At 43.6% G+C, this 19,943-nt stretch overlaps 1 protein-coding gene across 1 annotated transcript in view; it reads left to right on the top strand.

The window, feature by feature from the left end:
- The window catches only part of igf1ra (insulin-like growth factor 1a receptor), a 333,731-nt gene extending 322,115 nt beyond the window's left edge, over positions 1 to 11,616 (top strand). The window contains exon 21 of the mRNA XM_059946664.1: positions 1,577 to 11,616. Coding sequence (XP_059802647.1) covers positions 1,577 to 1,940 — 364 coding nt within the window. The 3' untranslated portion in view covers positions 1,941 to 11,616. The remainder of the gene's footprint in view (positions 1 to 1,576) is intronic.
- Positions 11,617 to 19,943: the final 8,327 nt, after the last annotated feature.

Below are 19,943 nucleotides of genomic sequence, written 5' to 3'. Positions count from 1 at the left end.
GTGCTCTCTGATCCTAGATTCTCCCACCATAGGAAACGTCCAGTCCAAATCCACTCCACTGAGGCATTTCAATATTCGATAGGCTTCAATAAGATCCCCTCTCATTCTTCTAAACCCCAGCAAGTACAGGCCCAGAGCCATCAAACATTCCTCATATGATAATGGAATCATTGTCGTGAACCTCCTCCTCTCCAATATCGGCACATCCTTTCTTGGATGAGTAGACTAAAACTGCTCACAATACACCAAGTGAAACCTCACCAATGCCTTATATAGTCTCAACATTACATCCTTGCTTTTATAATCTAGTCCTCTCGAAATGACTGCTAACAATTACGTTTCTCACCATTAACTCAACCTGCAAATTAACCTTTAGTTAATCTGCGTGAGGACGCCCAAGTCCTTTTGCACTTTGGAGTTTTGGATCTTCTCGATGTTTAGAAAATCGTCTATATTTTTATTCTTTCTACCAAAGTGCATGACCATACGCTTCCTGACACTGTGTTCTATTTGCCACTTCTTTGTCCATCCTCCTAATCTAAATCCTTCTGTAGCCTCTCTACTTCCTCAGCTCTACTTGCTCCTCCACCTATCTTCGTATTGGCCACAAAGCCATTATCCAAGTTATTGACAAATAACATAAAGGGATCGGTCCCAACACCGACCTCTGAGGGAACAGCACTAGCCACTGGCAGCCAACCCGAAAAGGCTCCCTTTATTCCCACTCTCTATCTCCTGCCAATCAGCCACTGCTCTATCCATAATAGTATCTTTCCTTTCCTACCGTGGGCTCTTATTTTGTTAAGCAGCGTCATTCAGTACTTATCAAAAGCCTTCTGAAAATTTAAGTAGACAACATCCACCAGTTCTCCTTTTCTATCTTGATTGTTACTTCCTCAAAGGATTCCAACAGATTTGTCAAGCGAGATTTTCCCTTGAGGAAACCGTGCTGACTGCGGCCTGATTTTTCATGTGCCTCATGTACCCCAAAACTACATGCTTAAAAATCGACTCCAGCATCTTCCCGAACACAGAGGTCTGTAATTTCCGTTTTTCTGCCCCTCTCCCTTTTTGAAGAGGCGAATTACATTTGCAATTTTCCGGTCTTTTGGAACCATGATTGTTAAAAGATCATTACAAGTGCCTCCACAATCTCTTCAGCCACCTCGTTCAGAACCCTGGGGTGTACAACATCTGGTCCAGGTGACTTATCTACCCAATTTCCCAAGGACCTTCTCCTCGGTAATAGTAATTACATTCACTTCTGCCCCCCGACACTCTTGAATTTCCGGCATACTGCTAGTGTCTTCCACAGTGAAGACTGATGCAAATACATCGTTAATTTGTCCACCCTTTCCTTGTCTCAATTTCACCCTCTCCCCCTGCCTCTGTCTCGCCCTCTCACCCCCTCCATCTCCTTTCTTCCCTCTGCCTTCATGCTTTCCTCCTCCTCACATCCCACTTCCGCCCAGTGACGGTCCAGGCCTGGGACCCTCGCGCAATTGTGGTTCCCAGTGAGTGGGTGCTGGTATCCGGAACCTTGCTCCCTAACTGTCCACTCTCTGCCCCGCCCTAGGTTCGAGCTGATGCGCTTGTGTTGGCAGTACAACCCAAAAATGCGGCCCTCCTTCATGGAGATTATCGAGAGCATTAAGGACGACCTGGACCCGTCCTTCCAAGAGGTTGCCTACTTCTACAGTGAGGAGTGCAAGAACCGTGACTTGGAGGAGTTTGAGATCGAGGCAGAGAACATGGAAAGCGTTCCTCTCGACCCCTCCTCCACTCTGCAGCACTCGGACAAGCACTCCGGCCACAAGGTGGAGAACGGGCCCGGCATTGTCCTGCGAGCCAGCTTCGACGAGCGGCAGCCCTACACCCACATGAACGGGGGCAGGAAGAACGAGAAGGTGTTGCCTTTGCCGCAGTCAACAACCTGCTGATCCCCTACACGCACACGCACTCACACTCACATTCACACACACACACACACTCACGCTCACGCACACGCACACGCACACTCACACACACACACACACTCACACTCACACACACTCACAGACACACTCACAGACACACACACACACTCACACACACACACTCACACACACACTCGCACACACACACACACACACACACAAACGCGCACACACACAACGATGCACATACACATGCACAAATAGGCACTTGCATGCACACATGCATCCACACAGACGTGTACATACATGCACGCACACACACACGCAACGATGCACATACACATGCACAAATAGGCACTTGCATGCACACGTGCATCCACACAGATGTGTACATACATGCATAGGCAGGCCCCCATACAGGAAGTCTCACACACACGTGCACGCGTGCACATACACGTGCACACATACTCATGCACTAATATGCACATGCAAACATAGATGCACTGGCTTGCGTAAATGCACCCACACAGACACGTACACACATGCAGACAGGCAGGCAAACATACCGGAAGATAGACACATGCACACAGAAATATGTGGGCACACACTCACAAACACAGACACACACACACACACACACACACACACACACACACACACACATGTCACTGTATCTCAGTAGAACTGAAACTGCCATTGCTGCACAGTGGAGAGGACTCGTTTCAGTCGCCACAATGATATTTCAAATGCGAGCAGTTTTCCTGGGAAGAAAATAAAGACTTGACAGTGCTCAAGCAGGTCTCGACAGCAGGCTGCACAAACTCGTAATGTGAGATACTCGTTTCCCAGGACTCTCACTGCACAGTAAACATATCTGAAGTTCAACAGAGGAGCTGCTCTTAGTAGGGATGCTGCCTGGGCTCTTGGCTCCGATCCTTGGCACCACATCTTTCCACGTCCAGTGTCTGTATCCCTGTTAATGAACCAACTCTGGAGATGATTGTTGCTGGAGGGGCTACAGCACAGGCTTGTCTCGTGGGCCCCGCCATCTCCTGCATTCAGTCATCTCTCATCGCTGATAGAAGTTGCCAAAATTTAAAGAAAAAAGAATAGTTTTTATTATGAGAATTGTGTTTCGACACTTACAAAGAACGGGTTTAGGAATGTGTTTCCCAGAAAGACAGATGCACTGAATTCGAGTGTGTGCACATGCTGATAGATTCTCACATACACACACACACGCTCACACACTCACTCACACACACACTCACACATCGTCTCACTGATCAACCTGCCGTATCAATCTACACTGGGATTAATTTACCGCTGAAACAAAAGCCTGGACGGCAGCAATGGCTGAACATCCTTGGAGGTGTTGAAGGTCACGGGTGCAGTGAGGCAGGGCCCAGTCCGCGAGGCGAGTGGTAAGACGAGGACGGAGAAGGGCGCGGCTTCTCGCAAGAGCGGCCAAGGTTAAAGAAACCAGTGACAGCAAAGGACAAAAAAGAGGAGCAGTTAAGTGCTAAGTATTCTCTGATGTGCTCAGTAGAATTATAGTGATTGGGTCTTGCAGTTCTATGTTTGACCATAAACCTTTGGATACTCATTGTGTCACTTTTATAACTTTTATGGTTTATTATCGATCTGTCTTTAAAGAAAAGCTGCTATAATTTTTTTCCTTAACTCTGGAGATGAAATCAACTTTACCTTTTGTTCCTCTTACCCGGCCTCCCTTTCCATTTAGTTTTTCTTCCACCAACCCTTTGGCGCCTTGTACAGTGCTTCAAATTGACTTTTATTTCTTCTTGGTATTGGTGTGGTTGCCTTGAGCTGCCGCCTTTGTGTTTTTTTTTGCGAGAGAAATGAATACAAGTGGGAAGATATTTCCTTGCATTGTTGCCTGTCACCTTAGCTCAGCGCATGAATACAAACTGTTCTCTTCCCAGCACAGTCTAGCAGAAATGTTCCTTGTGAACTTCCATCTAAATCAGTACAGGGCGTGATAAAAACTATACTCAGGTCAAACAGTTTAATACTAGTACGTGTCTTTCTCAGTGTCTCCATGTTAATTTTTGTTCATAAGTAGAAAATTGTTTTGCTCTTCACCAAAACAACTCAGAACTTTTTTTTTTAAAAAGAAAAGTAAACTGGGTTAGATATCCTGACAGCTCTTTAAATATAATGTTTTTTTAAAATTTTCAGCTACATATCTTTAACTCTTTCCTGTCCAGGGTTTTATCTATGATTTTCTAATTATTACCAGCAAGGGGTTTGAGCAGACCAGAGACCATGGCGGTTGTGTTGTCCGTTAACTGACTCCACACTCTGATGATGGCCTGACATTTTGCAGAGTTGTCCTTTGTCTTTTGGAGTTGTACAATTTTATAGTGTTTGCTTTCATCTCTCGGCGGCCATCATTAACAGTGGCTATCAATAAAGGGTATCAGTTCACCAAATTCAGTAACACGCTGGGTAATAACCAGTCCGTTACTTGATACCCAGGTGACATCACCAAATCTTAACTATCACGAGGCAGCAAACTCCAACCATTGGGGAAGGTAGGTGTTCAATTACGAAGAAACAATCTTAGTTTGGCCAGCGGTTAATCTTCTTTGACTTGATTGTACAGGGGAAGAGCCCCGATATTTTGGTATCAGATCTTTCCAGGTGTGGCTTCCCATCGCAGGGTCCCACCACAAGGCTTTGGACGTTGAAACAACGCAACTAATGAGTATGGGTCGGTGGGAGGAAACATTATGGCATCTCCTACGTTATACCCCATTGTGACTTGCCCCACATTGTCCCCTCTCTCAGCAGGATGTGGAGAGTCATTTACTTTGAACCTCCGCCAAGTGTGAAAGATGCTGACCGTCCGGGCTTCCCGAGATGGCACCTCTTTGTGCGGCTGGTTAGCGTCCTGTTTTGCCCCAGTGCTGGCAGAAATTATTCCAAGGAGCCTTTCATTGAAAGGACATTCTCCACCTGGACTGGAAGGCAGTTAACTTAAACACAGGAGCAAAGAAATATATACAAATAAATAATGACTGAAATTTGTGACCAGATGTAACTTTAAAGTTTATAGTGAGTTTTTTTTTTGCTTTATTCCTTTGCTAGATTAGTTCTCGCTTCCTGTTTGCTGCTGTCCCAATGCATTATTTTCACAATTCTGTTAATTAAAAGGTAATCTATGTAGGATTTTTTTTAATTTATTTTGTAATATCAGTTAAAATCACTGTAAAATGACCTGAATTCAAATCATTACTGATTGAAGAGTTGTATTTTAAATGTTATCTGACGGGGGACAGTTTTTTTTTGTTGATGTTTTTAAATGTTTATCTACCTCTTATTTTTTATATATATTATATATAAAATACATCTCGCATTCAGCAATCTGAGTGACAGTACAGTATCCGGAAAACCTCAGTAATTCACAAACCACATCACACTACAGATGTCTTTGGAGAAGGGCTGGTTGCTAGCTTTTACAGAGGTCACCCACTCGGTGGGGAAGGTGCACACATGCCAAATTAATCAGTATAAATTCGAGGATGGCCTGCCAACAGCTGGCCAGACCCATCACCTCTGCCATGGATGTGTTGCCACGTTGACCAGTGCAGGTATCCATGGCAACTCCTCCACCACGTCATACTTTCATGCTGGTTCTGAGGGAGTTTTAATCCTCTAGTCTGATTTTGTTCAGCTTGCACTCAGGCAGTAGCTGGGTGCCCCCCGCATCTCCAGAGTGGCCGTGCCCGTTCTGTTCTCATGTCTGACAGTACCGTGGAGGCAGGTTACCTGCCTCCGGTGGGTGAGTTGGCCTTGTTTCTCTGTGGAGGATTAGACAGGCTGACCTCCCTATCACGACATCAGAAATGTAATTGATCTACTGTCGAACACCGGGCAGGGTGGCAGAGTGAGTTTGCCCGTTTTTTAATGGAGTCATGGCTGGCATTTTGTGTGGCAGGAGTATGCGATGAGCTGGCGATTAGTCTGAAGCTGGCTGATGTGTGGCAGAGGCTGTGTGGCCAAGATGCCCCAGGGTTTGGGAAACATGCCAGCTACCCCCCCCCCCCCCCCCCCCGCTGCCAAGGCCCAGTTCACCAGGCAGTGGTGTCTCTCCCACCTGACAGCACTAAACGCCCCCAGCATCTAATGAAACTGCCTCACCCCCTACAGAAGGTTCAAAGCCATTGGCTGGGTTCAGCAGAGTGAGGCGTAAGCCACAGGCTTGACTGGCCAAGCCTTTCACATTGCCACACACCACCAATGGAAGGAGGCTAAATGATCCCCCACCCACCCCATCTGATCCCCTCACCCACCCCACCCGATCCCCTCACCCAACCCACCTGATCCCCTCACCCACCCCACCCCATCAGATCCTCTCACATACCCCATCTGATCCCCCCACCCACCCCACCTGATTCCCTCACCTACCCCACCTGATTCCCCCACCCACCCCATCCCATCTGATTCCCTCACCCACCCCACCCCATGTAATCTCCCCAGTTACTGAGGGTATTTTTTCCAAGTGTTACTGCTCTGAGGGGTTGGGGGAGCCTTTAGCCTTTGGGCAGGGGCCAGGCCTGCTGGACTGGTGGCCCACAGGCAGACCAGAGGATGGAAGACCCCCTCCCAACTCTCAGTTGGGCTGGCTATTGTAAGCTCCTTGAGGTCAGTTCCCCTTGAGCCTCCCACCAGCTGCCTGCATTTGAGAGTCAAGAGTGAGTGTTTCAAGTTAAAGCACGTCACCTCTTCCCTCGCACCGGACACAGCGGAGAGTCAGAAAGACTCTGGCCAGATGCTTGGCTGTAGCTAGGAACTTTAGCACAATATGGGAGATGGACAGACACCACCCCAGCTGCGGAGGTTGGGATAGTGGGGGTGGGGCGGGGAGGGTATCTTTCATGGGGCTCAAGTCATGTTGCCCATATTCAGGAGGAAGTATGAATCCAGGGCCAAAGGTGTTATGGGTATCCAAGAAGACCATTGGGCTCTCTCGTGTAAAACCTGCAGAGTGAGAGAACCCGTTAGGTGACGGGTGGTTCAGGCAGAGTGCTAAACTTTGCCTTTAGAGCTACACATAGTTGCCAGATATGGAGCAGTGGGAACAGAGGGAGGGGTGAGGCAGAACGCAAATACTACAATAACAAGTGTGGGAACAATAATGTACAGTATGGCAACTGGGAGAAGAGGCTCAGAGGCTGGTGTCCAGAGCAATCTTTGTTAAGGACTCTTGTAGTTCTCTCCCCCTCCCTGGAGCTGGAAGTGTTTTCCTGATAGATCACATGGCTTAAACAGTAGAGATAATCCCAGCACTTCCAAAGTATTGGATTTGACATGACCCTCTGTGAACATGCTTTGCCCAATTAACGTTGCTTCCGTCGGTTACCAGGGCTGCCCGACTTGTTTGGTTGCTCCCTGAAGGCCAAGCTACAAGCACATTCAGTGCTGTCGTGACTTGGCTTGGATCTCACAGCTTATGGGGAGGGCCAGAGTGTATAGCAACCCCTTTCTCCAGCTCCCTGCTTGCCTCTCCCGCAATCCTTGCTGAACAAGGGAAGGGTAAGCAGATGCCCCTCCGTTTTGTGTTTCATTTGGGTAGTGGAGCTCTGGGGGGGGGGGGGGGGGTTCAATGTCAAACTGGGAAGGGGAAGGTTAAGTCCCCTCACACCGCTGGGGCGGTTAGTTACTGGTGACCTCCTGAACTAGCAACCTTCTCTTCACACTCACACGTGTTGATCACCACAACCGCAAACCCTCAGATTACAGCTGGTAACGAATGTCTGATTTACAAATATCGTCAATAGTTGAAATCTTTATTAGAGAGAGATTTTTTTAAAAAAATCACTAACAACACTGTGGCCATCTTAGCAGTTCTGTGGAGCACTTCATTTTGACACGGCTTGTGTGAATTAGGAAGTGGGTATGTGTCTTTGTTGGTATGGTCCAAGCTGTTGAAAGGGACTGAATTCTACCTTATTGGCTACACAAGTTGTCCAATGTTTGTATTTGGAGATTAGCAAACTCTGATTGAAGTAAAGTTAACTTGTGGTGGGGTGTGCAATCAAGAGTAAGATTGGACTGATATATTTCTAACAGGGACCCCTGTCTGGACTGATGTGTTACCTCAGATTGTACCCTTCATTTGTCTGGTCCATTCCAGTTGGTCAGACAATCCTTCCTCCTTGCATCAGCTCTCAACCACCTCCCCTACCATCCTCGGCTGGAGGTTTCAGTGCCCCGGAACTGAGCAATGACAGTATCCTTGGTAACATTCCCAAGGAAATTGTGTGCTGGTTGGTAAAATGCTTGGATGTCCCAATGGCTTTGCCTTTTTGGAAGGATTGGGTAAGATGATCCCAAGTTGAGAGAGCAAATGTCCATCGGACACTAACTGAATTTGAAGCACAAGCAATAAGGACCCTCTAAGCTTTGGAAGTAATGGGGAGCAGGGTCAGTATCTGAACGTGAATGGGCAGGCATCTGGCTCCCAGACTCCTTCACTTTTGCCTGTAATTGGAGGGTCCTTGCTGTCCAGCGCTGTACGTGGGGTGATGGGGGAAATGTTTCTGTCCAGTCTCCAGCCTTCAGATTATGCCCCCTCGGATTAGACCCTTGCACTGTGGGTTGAATGATACCCACCCAGCCCCTTGACACTTACCGCATTGCGTCGGAATAAGAATGTGATGCCCACACAGTTGGGAATGGCCAGGAACATTTTCAAGCAAAGAGAGGCCCTTGGGAAGTTCTGCTACCCTGACTGAGGAGAGAGGACAAAGTCAAACGCACCGAGAAGCTCGACATGCAAGTTTCCCATTTTAACAGTGCAGCACCCTGACCCAAATCCCAGGCGAAGCGGCCACCGTGCAAGGGTCACCTGCCACCGAGGTGGATAGAGGATGTTCCATGTGAGCCTGGCCCCTGGGAGGTGGGCCCTATCGGAGTGAAGTGGGTGGGGGGGAGGAGGAGGGCAGGGCTTTGGGAATGTGTGGCAGAGTGCAGAAGACACAGGATTCCCTGGCACACAAGCTTAATGTCTCCATCTGAGTTGGAAACCAGACCAAATGTGCAAACGCTGACCCACAATGCGTTTGCACTGAGTAATGAGGGAACACAGGGCTCCCCTCTGCACTCTGACTGACAGGATATGTTCCTCCCTCACACTGGGTAGACCCACCCACCACACACACAATCTGAGGCCACTGTACAGGTTACAACCTCAGCAGCTCGTCCAGCCACTCTTTGTGGTTTTTAAGGATACCTGCATAAAGTAGCTGAGGTTGAAGAAAATCATGGAAAGTTACATGGAGGGTTTTTGATCATTTTTGTCATAAAGATATCTTAAAATCAGACAGCCCAATCAAAAGAGATACCTCAAGGTAAGTACCAGCATGGTTGAGAAAACCAATACGTTGCCAAAAATGTTACTAATAGTGTCCTATAGTTTAAGCTTTGTGTTTTAAAAGAATGATGTTGGATCTGATGGTTATTATGGTGCAAGAATGAACTGCTCTAGGGGCTGTGGTTACGCCACTTGTTCAGGGCCGTTGTTGGTCCCTGTAGCAACAGTGATTCTGTCCTTGCCTCCTGCCTTCCTTGGGCTTGGACTCACTCTCAGTCTAAGGCAAGAGGCCACCTGCACTGCAGATGACAAGGCAAGCACCTTTCCTGACTGGCGGGCTTCTGGAATTGCTTCAAGTCCCCCAGCCTAGTTTTCGGCATTAAACAATGAGAATGGCTTGAATGACCTCAGCCTGTCCCAATAATGGACAAAACGGGTCTGCTTTTTTCATTCATTTTAGCCAATTGGGGACCTGTTGCGGTGTTAGGTGAAACAACATTCTCTGATCTGCTAAAACGTGGAGCAAAGCAGACCCTCCTGACCTCATTACTGTGTCTTTGGCTGGGAGGGTGTGCCAGGCATCTGATCGGCCTGCCTGGACCCTCCACCTCATTCAGCTGGTGAGACTTGTCCTTTTGCTCCCCTGGGTTAACGGAAGGGGAGGCCCGGGAGACCAAGTCAGTGGTGACATATGTTGGTGCTGTCCCATTGTTGTGAGTGTAGACAGCTGATGGAACCGAGGATCCTCGAGCCCCCCCATCTCAGGATCTTCAGGAGTGACTCGGGAGGAGTGCATGCAGAAACTACAGTTCGGGTGGGCATCATCCATATTCTTCTAAAAATAATTAAGCTTGTGATGACCCACGTTGATTAATGGAGTGTTAGGTTCTGAGTTCTTTAAACTTCTGCCCTGTTTTGTCAGCTTCAGATGTAAAGGCTTGGGCCCCCAACTAACCCTGACAGTTGCCCAAAACCTCAAGGCTAGCCAGTCACAGAGTGGTGCATGTGACAGTCGTCCAGTTGCTAAGGAACCCAGTTACCTGGGTTGACCTCCTTCCTCCCCCACTCCACGAGTGAGAGCTGGGAGAGTGTGAGGTGACAGGTCTGGGAAGAGTTTGGCTTTTCTGTGGTGGTCATGGGACGATCGCACCATATGGTTGCTGTTTCCAAACTGCAAGTGAACTGGTTCCTCAGTATACAAACTGCAGGCAGTTTCCCTTCCAGAAGATTGTGGAGGAATTCCCGATGGGAGCTTGCAGAACTCTGGCTGGCTGCCATCCATTCCCAGTCTTCCGAGAAGGACAAAGGAACATGTGCAGGACCACTTTGGGCTTTGGACATTCAGTGGATGCTTTGAGGCATTGAGTGTTGAGGTTGTACAGCAAGGAGCCCCCTTCCAAGAAAAAGCAAGAATGGGACCTGGTTTAATCAAGGTAGACATGACCTTTGATTGCTGGTGTGCTCTGGGGAACTTTCTGTTGCTGCACAAATCTTTTCTTGTATTAATTGAGGAAGGATTCCCCTACCCCACCCTACCCCCACCCCCGGAAGAATCTTCGCGCACCTTTATGGGAATGCAAAGGGATTTATAAATGAAGTGTGTCTGGACCAGGAATGGTTGGCATACAGAAATGGCTAAGAATGGGTTGCTATAAGCTGTTGTCTCTGTTTTAAGTTAAATGTCCTGATAAAAGGCACTTATTTACTGCACAACCAGTTCCAAAAGAAAACAGTCAAATTTAGTCATCTGGAGGCTATCATTGGGGCACAACTGATCTATCAGATTCTCGAATCATTGAGAGAGGCAGAGAAATGTCCCTGATCCTGCTCTATATCTACAGTTTGGTGTCCATATCCTCCTCCCTCATAGAGTAATTGTTTGAAACCCCTCATTGTGCAGTTTATTGTGGACACTAATAGATCAGAGATCTACCTCTGGCAGGAAAAGAGAGCACTAGATGACATAGTGCAAGATTGGCTGTCCCTTCCCCCACCCCCTTGCTTATTAAATTCATTTTTTTAAAAATAATGAAGCAGTGAAGATGGCCAATTTATTAAATAAAAGACTTACTGCGTGTAAATGATTCATACAATTCCTGTGTTTCTATGGAGATTTGATTCATTGGTTTAAGAAAAATTCAAATGTTTTGTATATTCTGTTGTAAGAATTTCCTCCTGTTATTTCGATATATTATGGAATCTTTTCATTCGAGAGGAAAAAAAACTTGTCTATTTTGACCGGCTAAAGCTAAAGCAATTCTAGGTTCTTCTTACTTGGCTTTTTTTCTAGTAGTTACAGTACAAGATTTAAGTTAAATAAAATCTGTATGCAAAAATAAAATCATTGTGTACATGGTCTCCTGAATCTCCCTAAGTTCTACGTCTGTTTAGGCAACGTTCATCATGCACTGGTTTACCTCATGAACCTTGATGCATCTGATGCGGTGGCATAGTGGTTAGCACAATGCTTTACAGTGCAGGAGACCTGGGTTCAATTCCCACCACAGCCTGTACGGAGTTTCTACGTTCTTCCTGTGACCATGTGTGTTTCCTGCCACAGTCCAAAGATGTACAGGTTGATAGGTTAATTTGTCATTATATAATTGTCCCATGATTAGGCTAGAATTAAATTGGGGGGTTCCTGTATCTGTATTAGAATTCCCATAAAACGGATCCCCCCCCCCTCCCCACCAATCTTAGCTTGGATCTTGGGGAGGCCAAATTTGGCCCCTGCTCATATCTTGACCCTAATTCTATTTTCCTACCTGTGGCCCTTGACTTCCTGGTTGTTGGTTTGTATGGAGACACGAGAGAACAGATGTTTAAAATCATCAGCACATATTGTGAAATTTGTTGTTTTTGCAACACATTGCAATACATAATAAAGTCTCTGAATTACAGTGAGCATGCGTGTGTGTGTGTGCGTGCGTGCGTGTGTGTGCGGAAGAATCATTGAGTTTGTGCCTTCAGGCTCCTGTACCTCTTTCCTGATGCAGTGAAAAGAGGGCATGTCCTTGGTGATGGGGCTGTTAATGATTGGTGCTGCATTTTTGAGGCATCGCTCCTTGGAGATGTTCTGGGTGTGACAAAGGCTTGTGCCCATGATGCTGACTGAATTTACAATATTGTGCAGGCTATTTTGATCCTGTGCAGTAGCGCCCCCCCCCCCCCACACCCCCGTACTGCCAGTTAGAATGCTCTCCATGATACATATGTAGACTTTTCTGAGTGTCTTTGGTGACATACCAAATCCTCTCAAACTCCAAATAAAATATAGCCGCTGTTATTCCTTCTTCGTAACTGGATCAATATGTAGATCCTCAGAGAGTTTGACACCCAGAAACTTGAAGTTGTTCAACCTTTCCACTTCTAATTCCTATATGAGGACGTGTTCATTTATCTTGCCCTCAGTCAGTTATTTGGTCTTACTGACATTAAGTTCAAGCATGTTGCTACAACACCACTCAACCAGCTGATCTATCTCGCTCCTGTGTGCCCTCTCATCATCATCTGAAATTCAGGATATCTTGCCTGAAACACTGACTGTGCCTTTGTCTCCCCAGCTGCTGCTTAATCTATTTTCTTTCTTTCAGTGCTTTTTATTTGCTTTTAGATCTTTAGACTTGACGTACCCTCAGAATCAAAACCCTCTGACATATAAGCTCAGGGACATGTTGCAGCCATATAAAACACTTGTTAGGTCCCATTTGGAGTATTGCATGCAGTCCTGGTTGGAAGGGTGTAACAAGCACGCAAAATGCCAGAGGTACTCAGCAGTTCAGGCAGCATCTATGCAGGGGAATAAGGAATCAATGTTTCAGCCTGACTGAGACCTTTCATCATGACTGGAAAGGAAGGGGGCAGAAGCCAGAATAACAGGTAAGGGGGAGGCAGATGAGTATAAGCTGGCGGGTGATAGGTGAGTGGCTGGGGAGGAGGGGTTGGGATTAGCTGGGAAGCGACAGTTGGAAAGTGTAAAGGGCTGAAGAAAAAAGGAATCTGGTAGGAAAGGAGAGTGGACCATGGGAGAAAGGGAAGGGGGGCACCTGAAGGATGTGATGGGCAGGTGAGGAAAAGAGAATGAGGAAGGGGGAGCTAGAGTGGGGAATGGAAAAAAAAGGGGGAGGAAAGAGAAATTACAGGAACAAGAGAAATTCTTTCTTTTTACAATATTTTTATTCAGAAGAAAAAAGATTTACGGAGTGCAACACATAGATACACAGAAAAAAATTGAGAGAAGGTATGAAATACTTCCCGCCAAAACTTTTCAATTGTAGGGCAATTTTTGCTCTACTATTGAAAAGTTTTGGCGGAACAAGAGAAATTGACATTCATGCTATCTGGTGAAGGCTACCAAGACAGAATTGAGGTGTTGCTCCTCAACCCTGAGGGTGGCTGTGGACTGACGTGTCAGAATAGGAATGACTAGTAGAATTAAAATGGCTGGCACTGGGAAACCCCGCCTTTTGTGGCAGACACACCAAAGGTGGGTGTGAAGATTTCAGAGAAGGCAGTCTGGATTCGGGAGCATTAGCGATAAGAAGAGGTTGGACAGACTTGGAGTATTTTCTCTGGAGTCTCAAGGAGTTTTATAAAATCATGAGAGGCGTAGATGGACTAGATTGTCTTTTTCTAAGAAATATCAAATACCAGAGGGCAGAGATTAAAAGGTGAGGGGGGAAGCTCAAAGGAGATTCAAGGCAGTATATTTATTTGCATAGAGAGTGGTATCAACAACACTGCTGGGAAGGTGGTGAAGCAGATACAACAGTAATGTATACAAAGCACATGAACAGGAATGGAGGGATGTAGAGTGCATGTGGACACATGCAGTTTAATACTATCTGCAGATTACGTAACACCCACAAAATGCTGGAAGAATTCAGTAAGTCAGGCATCGTCTGTGGAAAAGAGTGAACTGTCATCATTCTGGGCCAAGACTATTCATCATAGGCAGTTTAACTTGGCATCACCACCAGCACAGTCATGATGGGCTGAAGGGCCTGTTTCTTTGCTGGACTGCTCTGTTTAAGAAATTCTATCTAACCTCCATTTCAAAGGGATGGAAAAGCATCTCCATTATCCTGAGGTTTTCCTGGTTCCTGTATTGGGAAACATCCTCACAACACTGAGAATCGTCCAGTTCAGTAAGAATACCTCTCGTTCTTCTGAACTCCGGAATGCCGACCACGTCTTCAGTAGAATGGCTGCAAAAGGGGGAGAAGTATTCTCAGTAAATCCTGGAGTGTGAGTTGGAACAGGACGTGTCTGTGCCATGCCTTCACTGGAATGTTGAACCTTTCAGCTTTCAAAATCTCTGACTTGGGGCTGGTCCCGGAGTGTGGCTCTGCGCCCCTCGCTTTAGGCTCAGGGTGAGACCGAGGGAGTGCTGCTCTGTCAGAGAAACCGTTCGAGATCTGTCCTCTTCTGAGATAGGTGGATTGTGCAACTGCTTGCCTGACCTGAAGCATTATTTTTTTGCCAAAATACATTTTATTCATAATAAAAAATACAAGAAACCTTACACCACCTTTTCATTTTACTTTTATAGAGAATGTGTTAAGTTCTGTTAGCTGTGGTTGGCAGCTCATCCAGGAGATGGAAGACTGTAATCACAAACCTCCACTCTCTGCGGCCGTGCTCACTCATGAGGAAGGCTTTAGGGGTGAACTCTGAGGATTTAGAGTCCCTAAGGCAGTCCTAAATTGAGTTTAATGCTGGTTGGCAATTCCTGTGATGCTTCTGGTGCCAAACTGTATCGATCACTGCCATTCCTTTGGACTCATCAGTGGCATGGAGTGGGGGTGGGGGAGCTGCTACGTGGGCAACAGCTTGCTCCCATATCATACTGCATATCACATAGACAGCTGGGCCACAACATCCAAGCTTGACCCCGACCAACTTTGAAGGCCTCAAAGTGCTCCAATTACATTCCTTAAAAAACAATACAACTGTTGCCAGTCATGTGGCCCCCTGGGATGATACACCAGTGTAGTAACTGAAGGGCTTCCTCATCCAACCCAGCCCCTCCGTGTCCAGTAGCAGAAGTAGCCTGCATTGTGGTCCTTCCCCACTGAGCCCTTGCAGTGGCTGCACGTGTGTCCCTCAGCACGCCCTCCTGCTGTCTGGAATGTGCCAGTGGTCAGCATTCCTTGTTGGACATCTCGACGTGCTGGCAGACCAGCAAGCTTCAGGCAGACCAAAGTACGTCTTTCTTTTTTTATATAATATTTTCATTCAGAAGAAAAAACAATTTACAGAGTGCAACACAGATACATCTCAACATGTGTACATTCATATATTGTAATAAAATTGATCAAAATATTATAGCGTAACACATAAAGGTATACCACTCTGTAATCAAAAATTTAAAGATACGTCATACATCATAAAAGAAATTTTTTATATATTAAAAAAAAGTCAACCCCCTACCAACTACCAAAGAAAAAAGCTGACGGATGACAATGGATAATTAGAAAAAAAAACATATTCACTTAAGAAGAGAAGATAAAAATATACATAAAAGTCTGTGCACTGTTAACCTTTATAAGTTGGAAAAGTAATTTAGGAAAGCTCCCCAAATATCATAAAAAGATTGTTTCGAATTTAAGACTGAGCAGCGGATCTTTTCTAAATTTAAATACGACATAATATCACGTAGCCATTGAAGATGTGTGTGGGGGGGGGGGGTAGACTCCTTCCATTTAAGCAAGATTGCTCTTCTTGCTAAAAGAGAGGTAAAAACTAAAACCTGTAGGTTAGGAGTATTTAAAGTTATATCTTCATTTGCAATAATACCAAACAAGGCAGTAAGGGGATTTGGGTCAAATTGGACCCTAAAAAGTTGAGAGAAGGTATGAAATACTTCCCGCCAAAACTTTTCAATTGTAGGGCAAAACCAAAACATATGAATTAAAGAGGCATCAGCAGAGTTGCATTTATTACAAAGTGGAGAAACATCTGGGTAAAAACTGGAGAGCTTCTGTTTAGAAATGTAAGCTCTATGAACCACTTTAAATTGTAGGAGAGAATGATGAGCACAGAAAGATGATTTATTAACCTGTATAAGAATTTTATTCCATCTATCATAAGAAATCTGACAATTTAGGTCATCCTCCCAGGCTTTTTTTATTTTATCTAAAAAGTCTTGTCCAGAATCAATCAACAAGTTATAGATACCGGTAATAGAACCGTTAACAAAAGGTTTTAAATTTAAAAGATCGTCCAGTAAATTTTTATCAGGACCTATAGGAAAAGTAGCTCATTGGAAACGTAGAAAATCTCTAATTTGAAGGTATCTGTAAAAATGTGATTTTGGGAGTGCAAATTTATTTGACAATTGGTCAAATGAAGCAAGAGATCCTGAGATGAACAGGTCCCAAAAACACTTAATACCTAATACATTCCAATCTTTGAAGACTTTATCAGTCATGGAAGGGATAAAAAAAATTAAGGAGAATGGGAGATGATAATGAAAAATTTGCTAAACCAAAAAATTTTCTAAATTGAGACCAGATCCTTAAAGTTTGCTTAACAATTATGTTATCTGTTGTTTTATTTGCTGAAAAAGAAGAGTATGATCCAAGAAGAGAGACAGTAGAGGAATTTTTTACAGAATTAACTTCTAAGGAGACCCATGATGGGCAATCATTATGATAAATATAATAGGACCAGAAAGTTATATTCCTTATATTGGCAGCCTAATAGTAAAACCTCAAATTAGGTAGGGCCAGTCCACCCATCTCTTTATTTCTTTGTACGTAAACTTTACTTAAACGAGCTTGTTTATTATTCCAAATATAAGAGGTTAAAATTGAATCTAAAGAATCAAAGTACGTCTTAGGAATAAAAATAGGTAAGGCCTGAAAAAGATATAAAAATTTAGGAAGAATCTTCATTTTAATTGAACTAATTCGGCCAATTAGGGATAAAGAAAGAGGGGACCATTTAGAAAGCGTCTTTTTCACATAATTCAATAAGGGGTTTAAGTTTTCTTTAAATAAATTCTTGAAGTTTTTAGTAATTGTTACACCTAGATATGTAAATTGACTTGTAACAACCTTGAACGAAAATTTGGCATTTGATGACATTAGGTCATTTAAAGGAAATAGCTCACTTTTATGTAGGTTCAGCTTATATCCTGAAAAAGAACTAAACTGGGAGATTAAAGAAAGAACCAAAGGTAAAGAAGTTTCAGTGTTAGAGATAAAAAGTAAAATATCATCAACGTATAATGAAATTTTATGAGACATACCTTCCCTTAGTATACCAGAAAAGTCCTTAGATTCTCGAAGTGCTATTGCTAAGGGTTCTATAGCTAAAGCAAAAAGTAAAGGACTAAGAGGACAACGTTGTCTAGTTCCCCGCTGTAATTTAAAGGGCTTAGAAATTTGGGAGTTAGTAATAACCTGAGTGGTAGGAGACAAGTAGATTAATTTACCCCAACGAATAAAATTAGGCCCAAAATTAAACTTTTCTAAGATCTTAAAAAGATAATTCCACTCAATCCTATCAAAGGCTTTTTCTGCATCTCAGGATAATATACACTCTGATATTTTTTTGGATGATGAATATATCACATTCAATAACCGACGTATATTAAAATGTGAGTAACGATTTTTAATAAATCCTGTCTGGTCATGTGATGTAATAGATGGTAGAATATTTTCAAGTCTTCGAGCTAAGATTTTGGATAAAATTTTTGCATCAACATTTAATAAAGAAATCGGTCTGTATGAAGAACATTCAGCTGGATTTTTTTTTAAGAATAAAGAGAAATAAAAGCTTCATAAAAAGATTGAGGGAGTTTACCTGAAAGGACTCTGATAAATCAGAGGATAAATAAGGTGTAAGTAACGTAGTGGAAGTTTTATAAAACTCCCCAGGAAAGCCATCAGGTCCTGGGGTCTTACCAGAATGTAAAGCACATATAGCCTCAGCCACTTCTTCATTGGAAATAGGCTGATTTAACTGTGTTAGACTATCAGCAGACAAAGTAGGAATGTTGATATTACTGAAAAAGCATTCATATAGGTATCATCTGAAGAAGAGTCAGACTGATACAACTTAAGGTAAAAGTCTTTAAATACATTTTTAATTTCAGAATTGTCAGATGTCTTAGTTCCATTATCTTTAAAAATTTCTGTGATTTGACGATTAACTATAAAAGATTTTAAGCGATTGGCTAATAAACTACCAGTTCTATCCCCGTGAATGTAAAATTGAGTTTTATCTCTCAACAGCTGTCGTTCAATTGGGTAAGTCAGCAGAAGATTATACTTAGATTGGATTTCAATACACTTATTATATATACTTGGATCTGGAGATAGGGCATACTTTTGATCAAGATCTTTTAATATCGCTGCTAGGTCAGACCTTTCTTTGTCAGCTTTCTTCTTTATATAGGTAGAGTAAGAGATAATTTCTCCATGAATATATGCTTTAAAAGTATCCCAGACTATATTACCAGCAGTATCTCCTTTAAAATTTTCTTTAAAGAAAAAAGTAATATGGTTTTCCAAAAACTTTAGAAATTTTTTATCAGATAACAATGATAAGTTAAAACGCCAACTTCTATCTGGTACAGAGTAAACAGGTAATCTTAAAGCCAGAAGCACCGGTACATGATCAGACAAAGCAATCTCCTTATAATCATAGGATCGAACCAGTGGAAGCAAGTTTCTATCTATAAAAAAAATCGATCCAAAAGTACATATGATGAACCTGAGAGAAATATAGATATTCCTTTTCTTGGGGGTGTAAAAAACGGCACACGTCAAGAATACCACGTTGAGATAAAAAAGATTTAAAAAGTAGGACTGATTTATTAGTGACGGGTTTTACTTGAAGAGCGGTCTAATATAGGGTCACGCCAAAAATTAAAATCTCCACCCATCACTAAGGAATACCGGTTCAAATCAGGCAGAAAAGAGAAAAGACGTTCAAAGAACAAGGAGTCATCTGTATTTGGAGCGTATACATTCGCAAATGCGATTAGTTTATTCCCAAGACTACCTGAAACAATAACAAAGTGCCCATTTGTATCAGAAATTACATTATGTTGAATGAAGGATAAATTCTGATCAAACAGGATAGAGAAGCCTCTCGATCTATATTGAGAGGGTAGGTGAAAATGAATACCCTTCCATCCTTTGAAAGAACGTGAAATATCATCTTTATGAATATAGGTTTCTTGGAGAAAGATTATATGAGTTTTAAGTTTCCAGATACAAGAGAAAATCTTATTTCGTTTAACAGGGTTATTTAGACCTTACATTAAAACTGAGTATATTAATAAAAGAATCCATCAAGTATCCTTTAGTAATGTATAAAAGGTAATCACAGACATGTAGATAGTGAAAAAGTAAAACAGTAAAAACATCCAATCAGCTTTATAGAAGAACCCATTTCCCCCCTCCCTCCCCCCAAAGAGAGAAATCAGCCAAGGGAGGCTGAAGACTAATTCTAACGTTCCCAACCCAAAACTCCAGTGGCTGCAGAAAATATATATGTATAGCTGTGCTGAATAAACAATGGTAAATAAATATATATATACACAAAAAAATCAAAGTAAATAAGTTTGCTAATTACAATTTAAAAAAATGTCTTTTACCAAGCTGATGATCTGTCAGCAGTGTGGAGTTGAAGGAAATGGAGGAGATCTTAAATTGAATTTTTTTTTTTGC

This window comes from Hypanus sabinus, chromosome 21, assembly GCF_030144855.1.
Source record: "Hypanus sabinus isolate sHypSab1 chromosome 21, sHypSab1.hap1, whole genome shotgun sequence".
Taxonomy (NCBI): Eukaryota; Metazoa; Chordata; class Chondrichthyes; order Myliobatiformes; family Dasyatidae; genus Hypanus; species Hypanus sabinus.
Note: the sequence above shows the minus strand (reverse complement) of the source record. Positions and strands in the feature narration are given on the sequence as shown.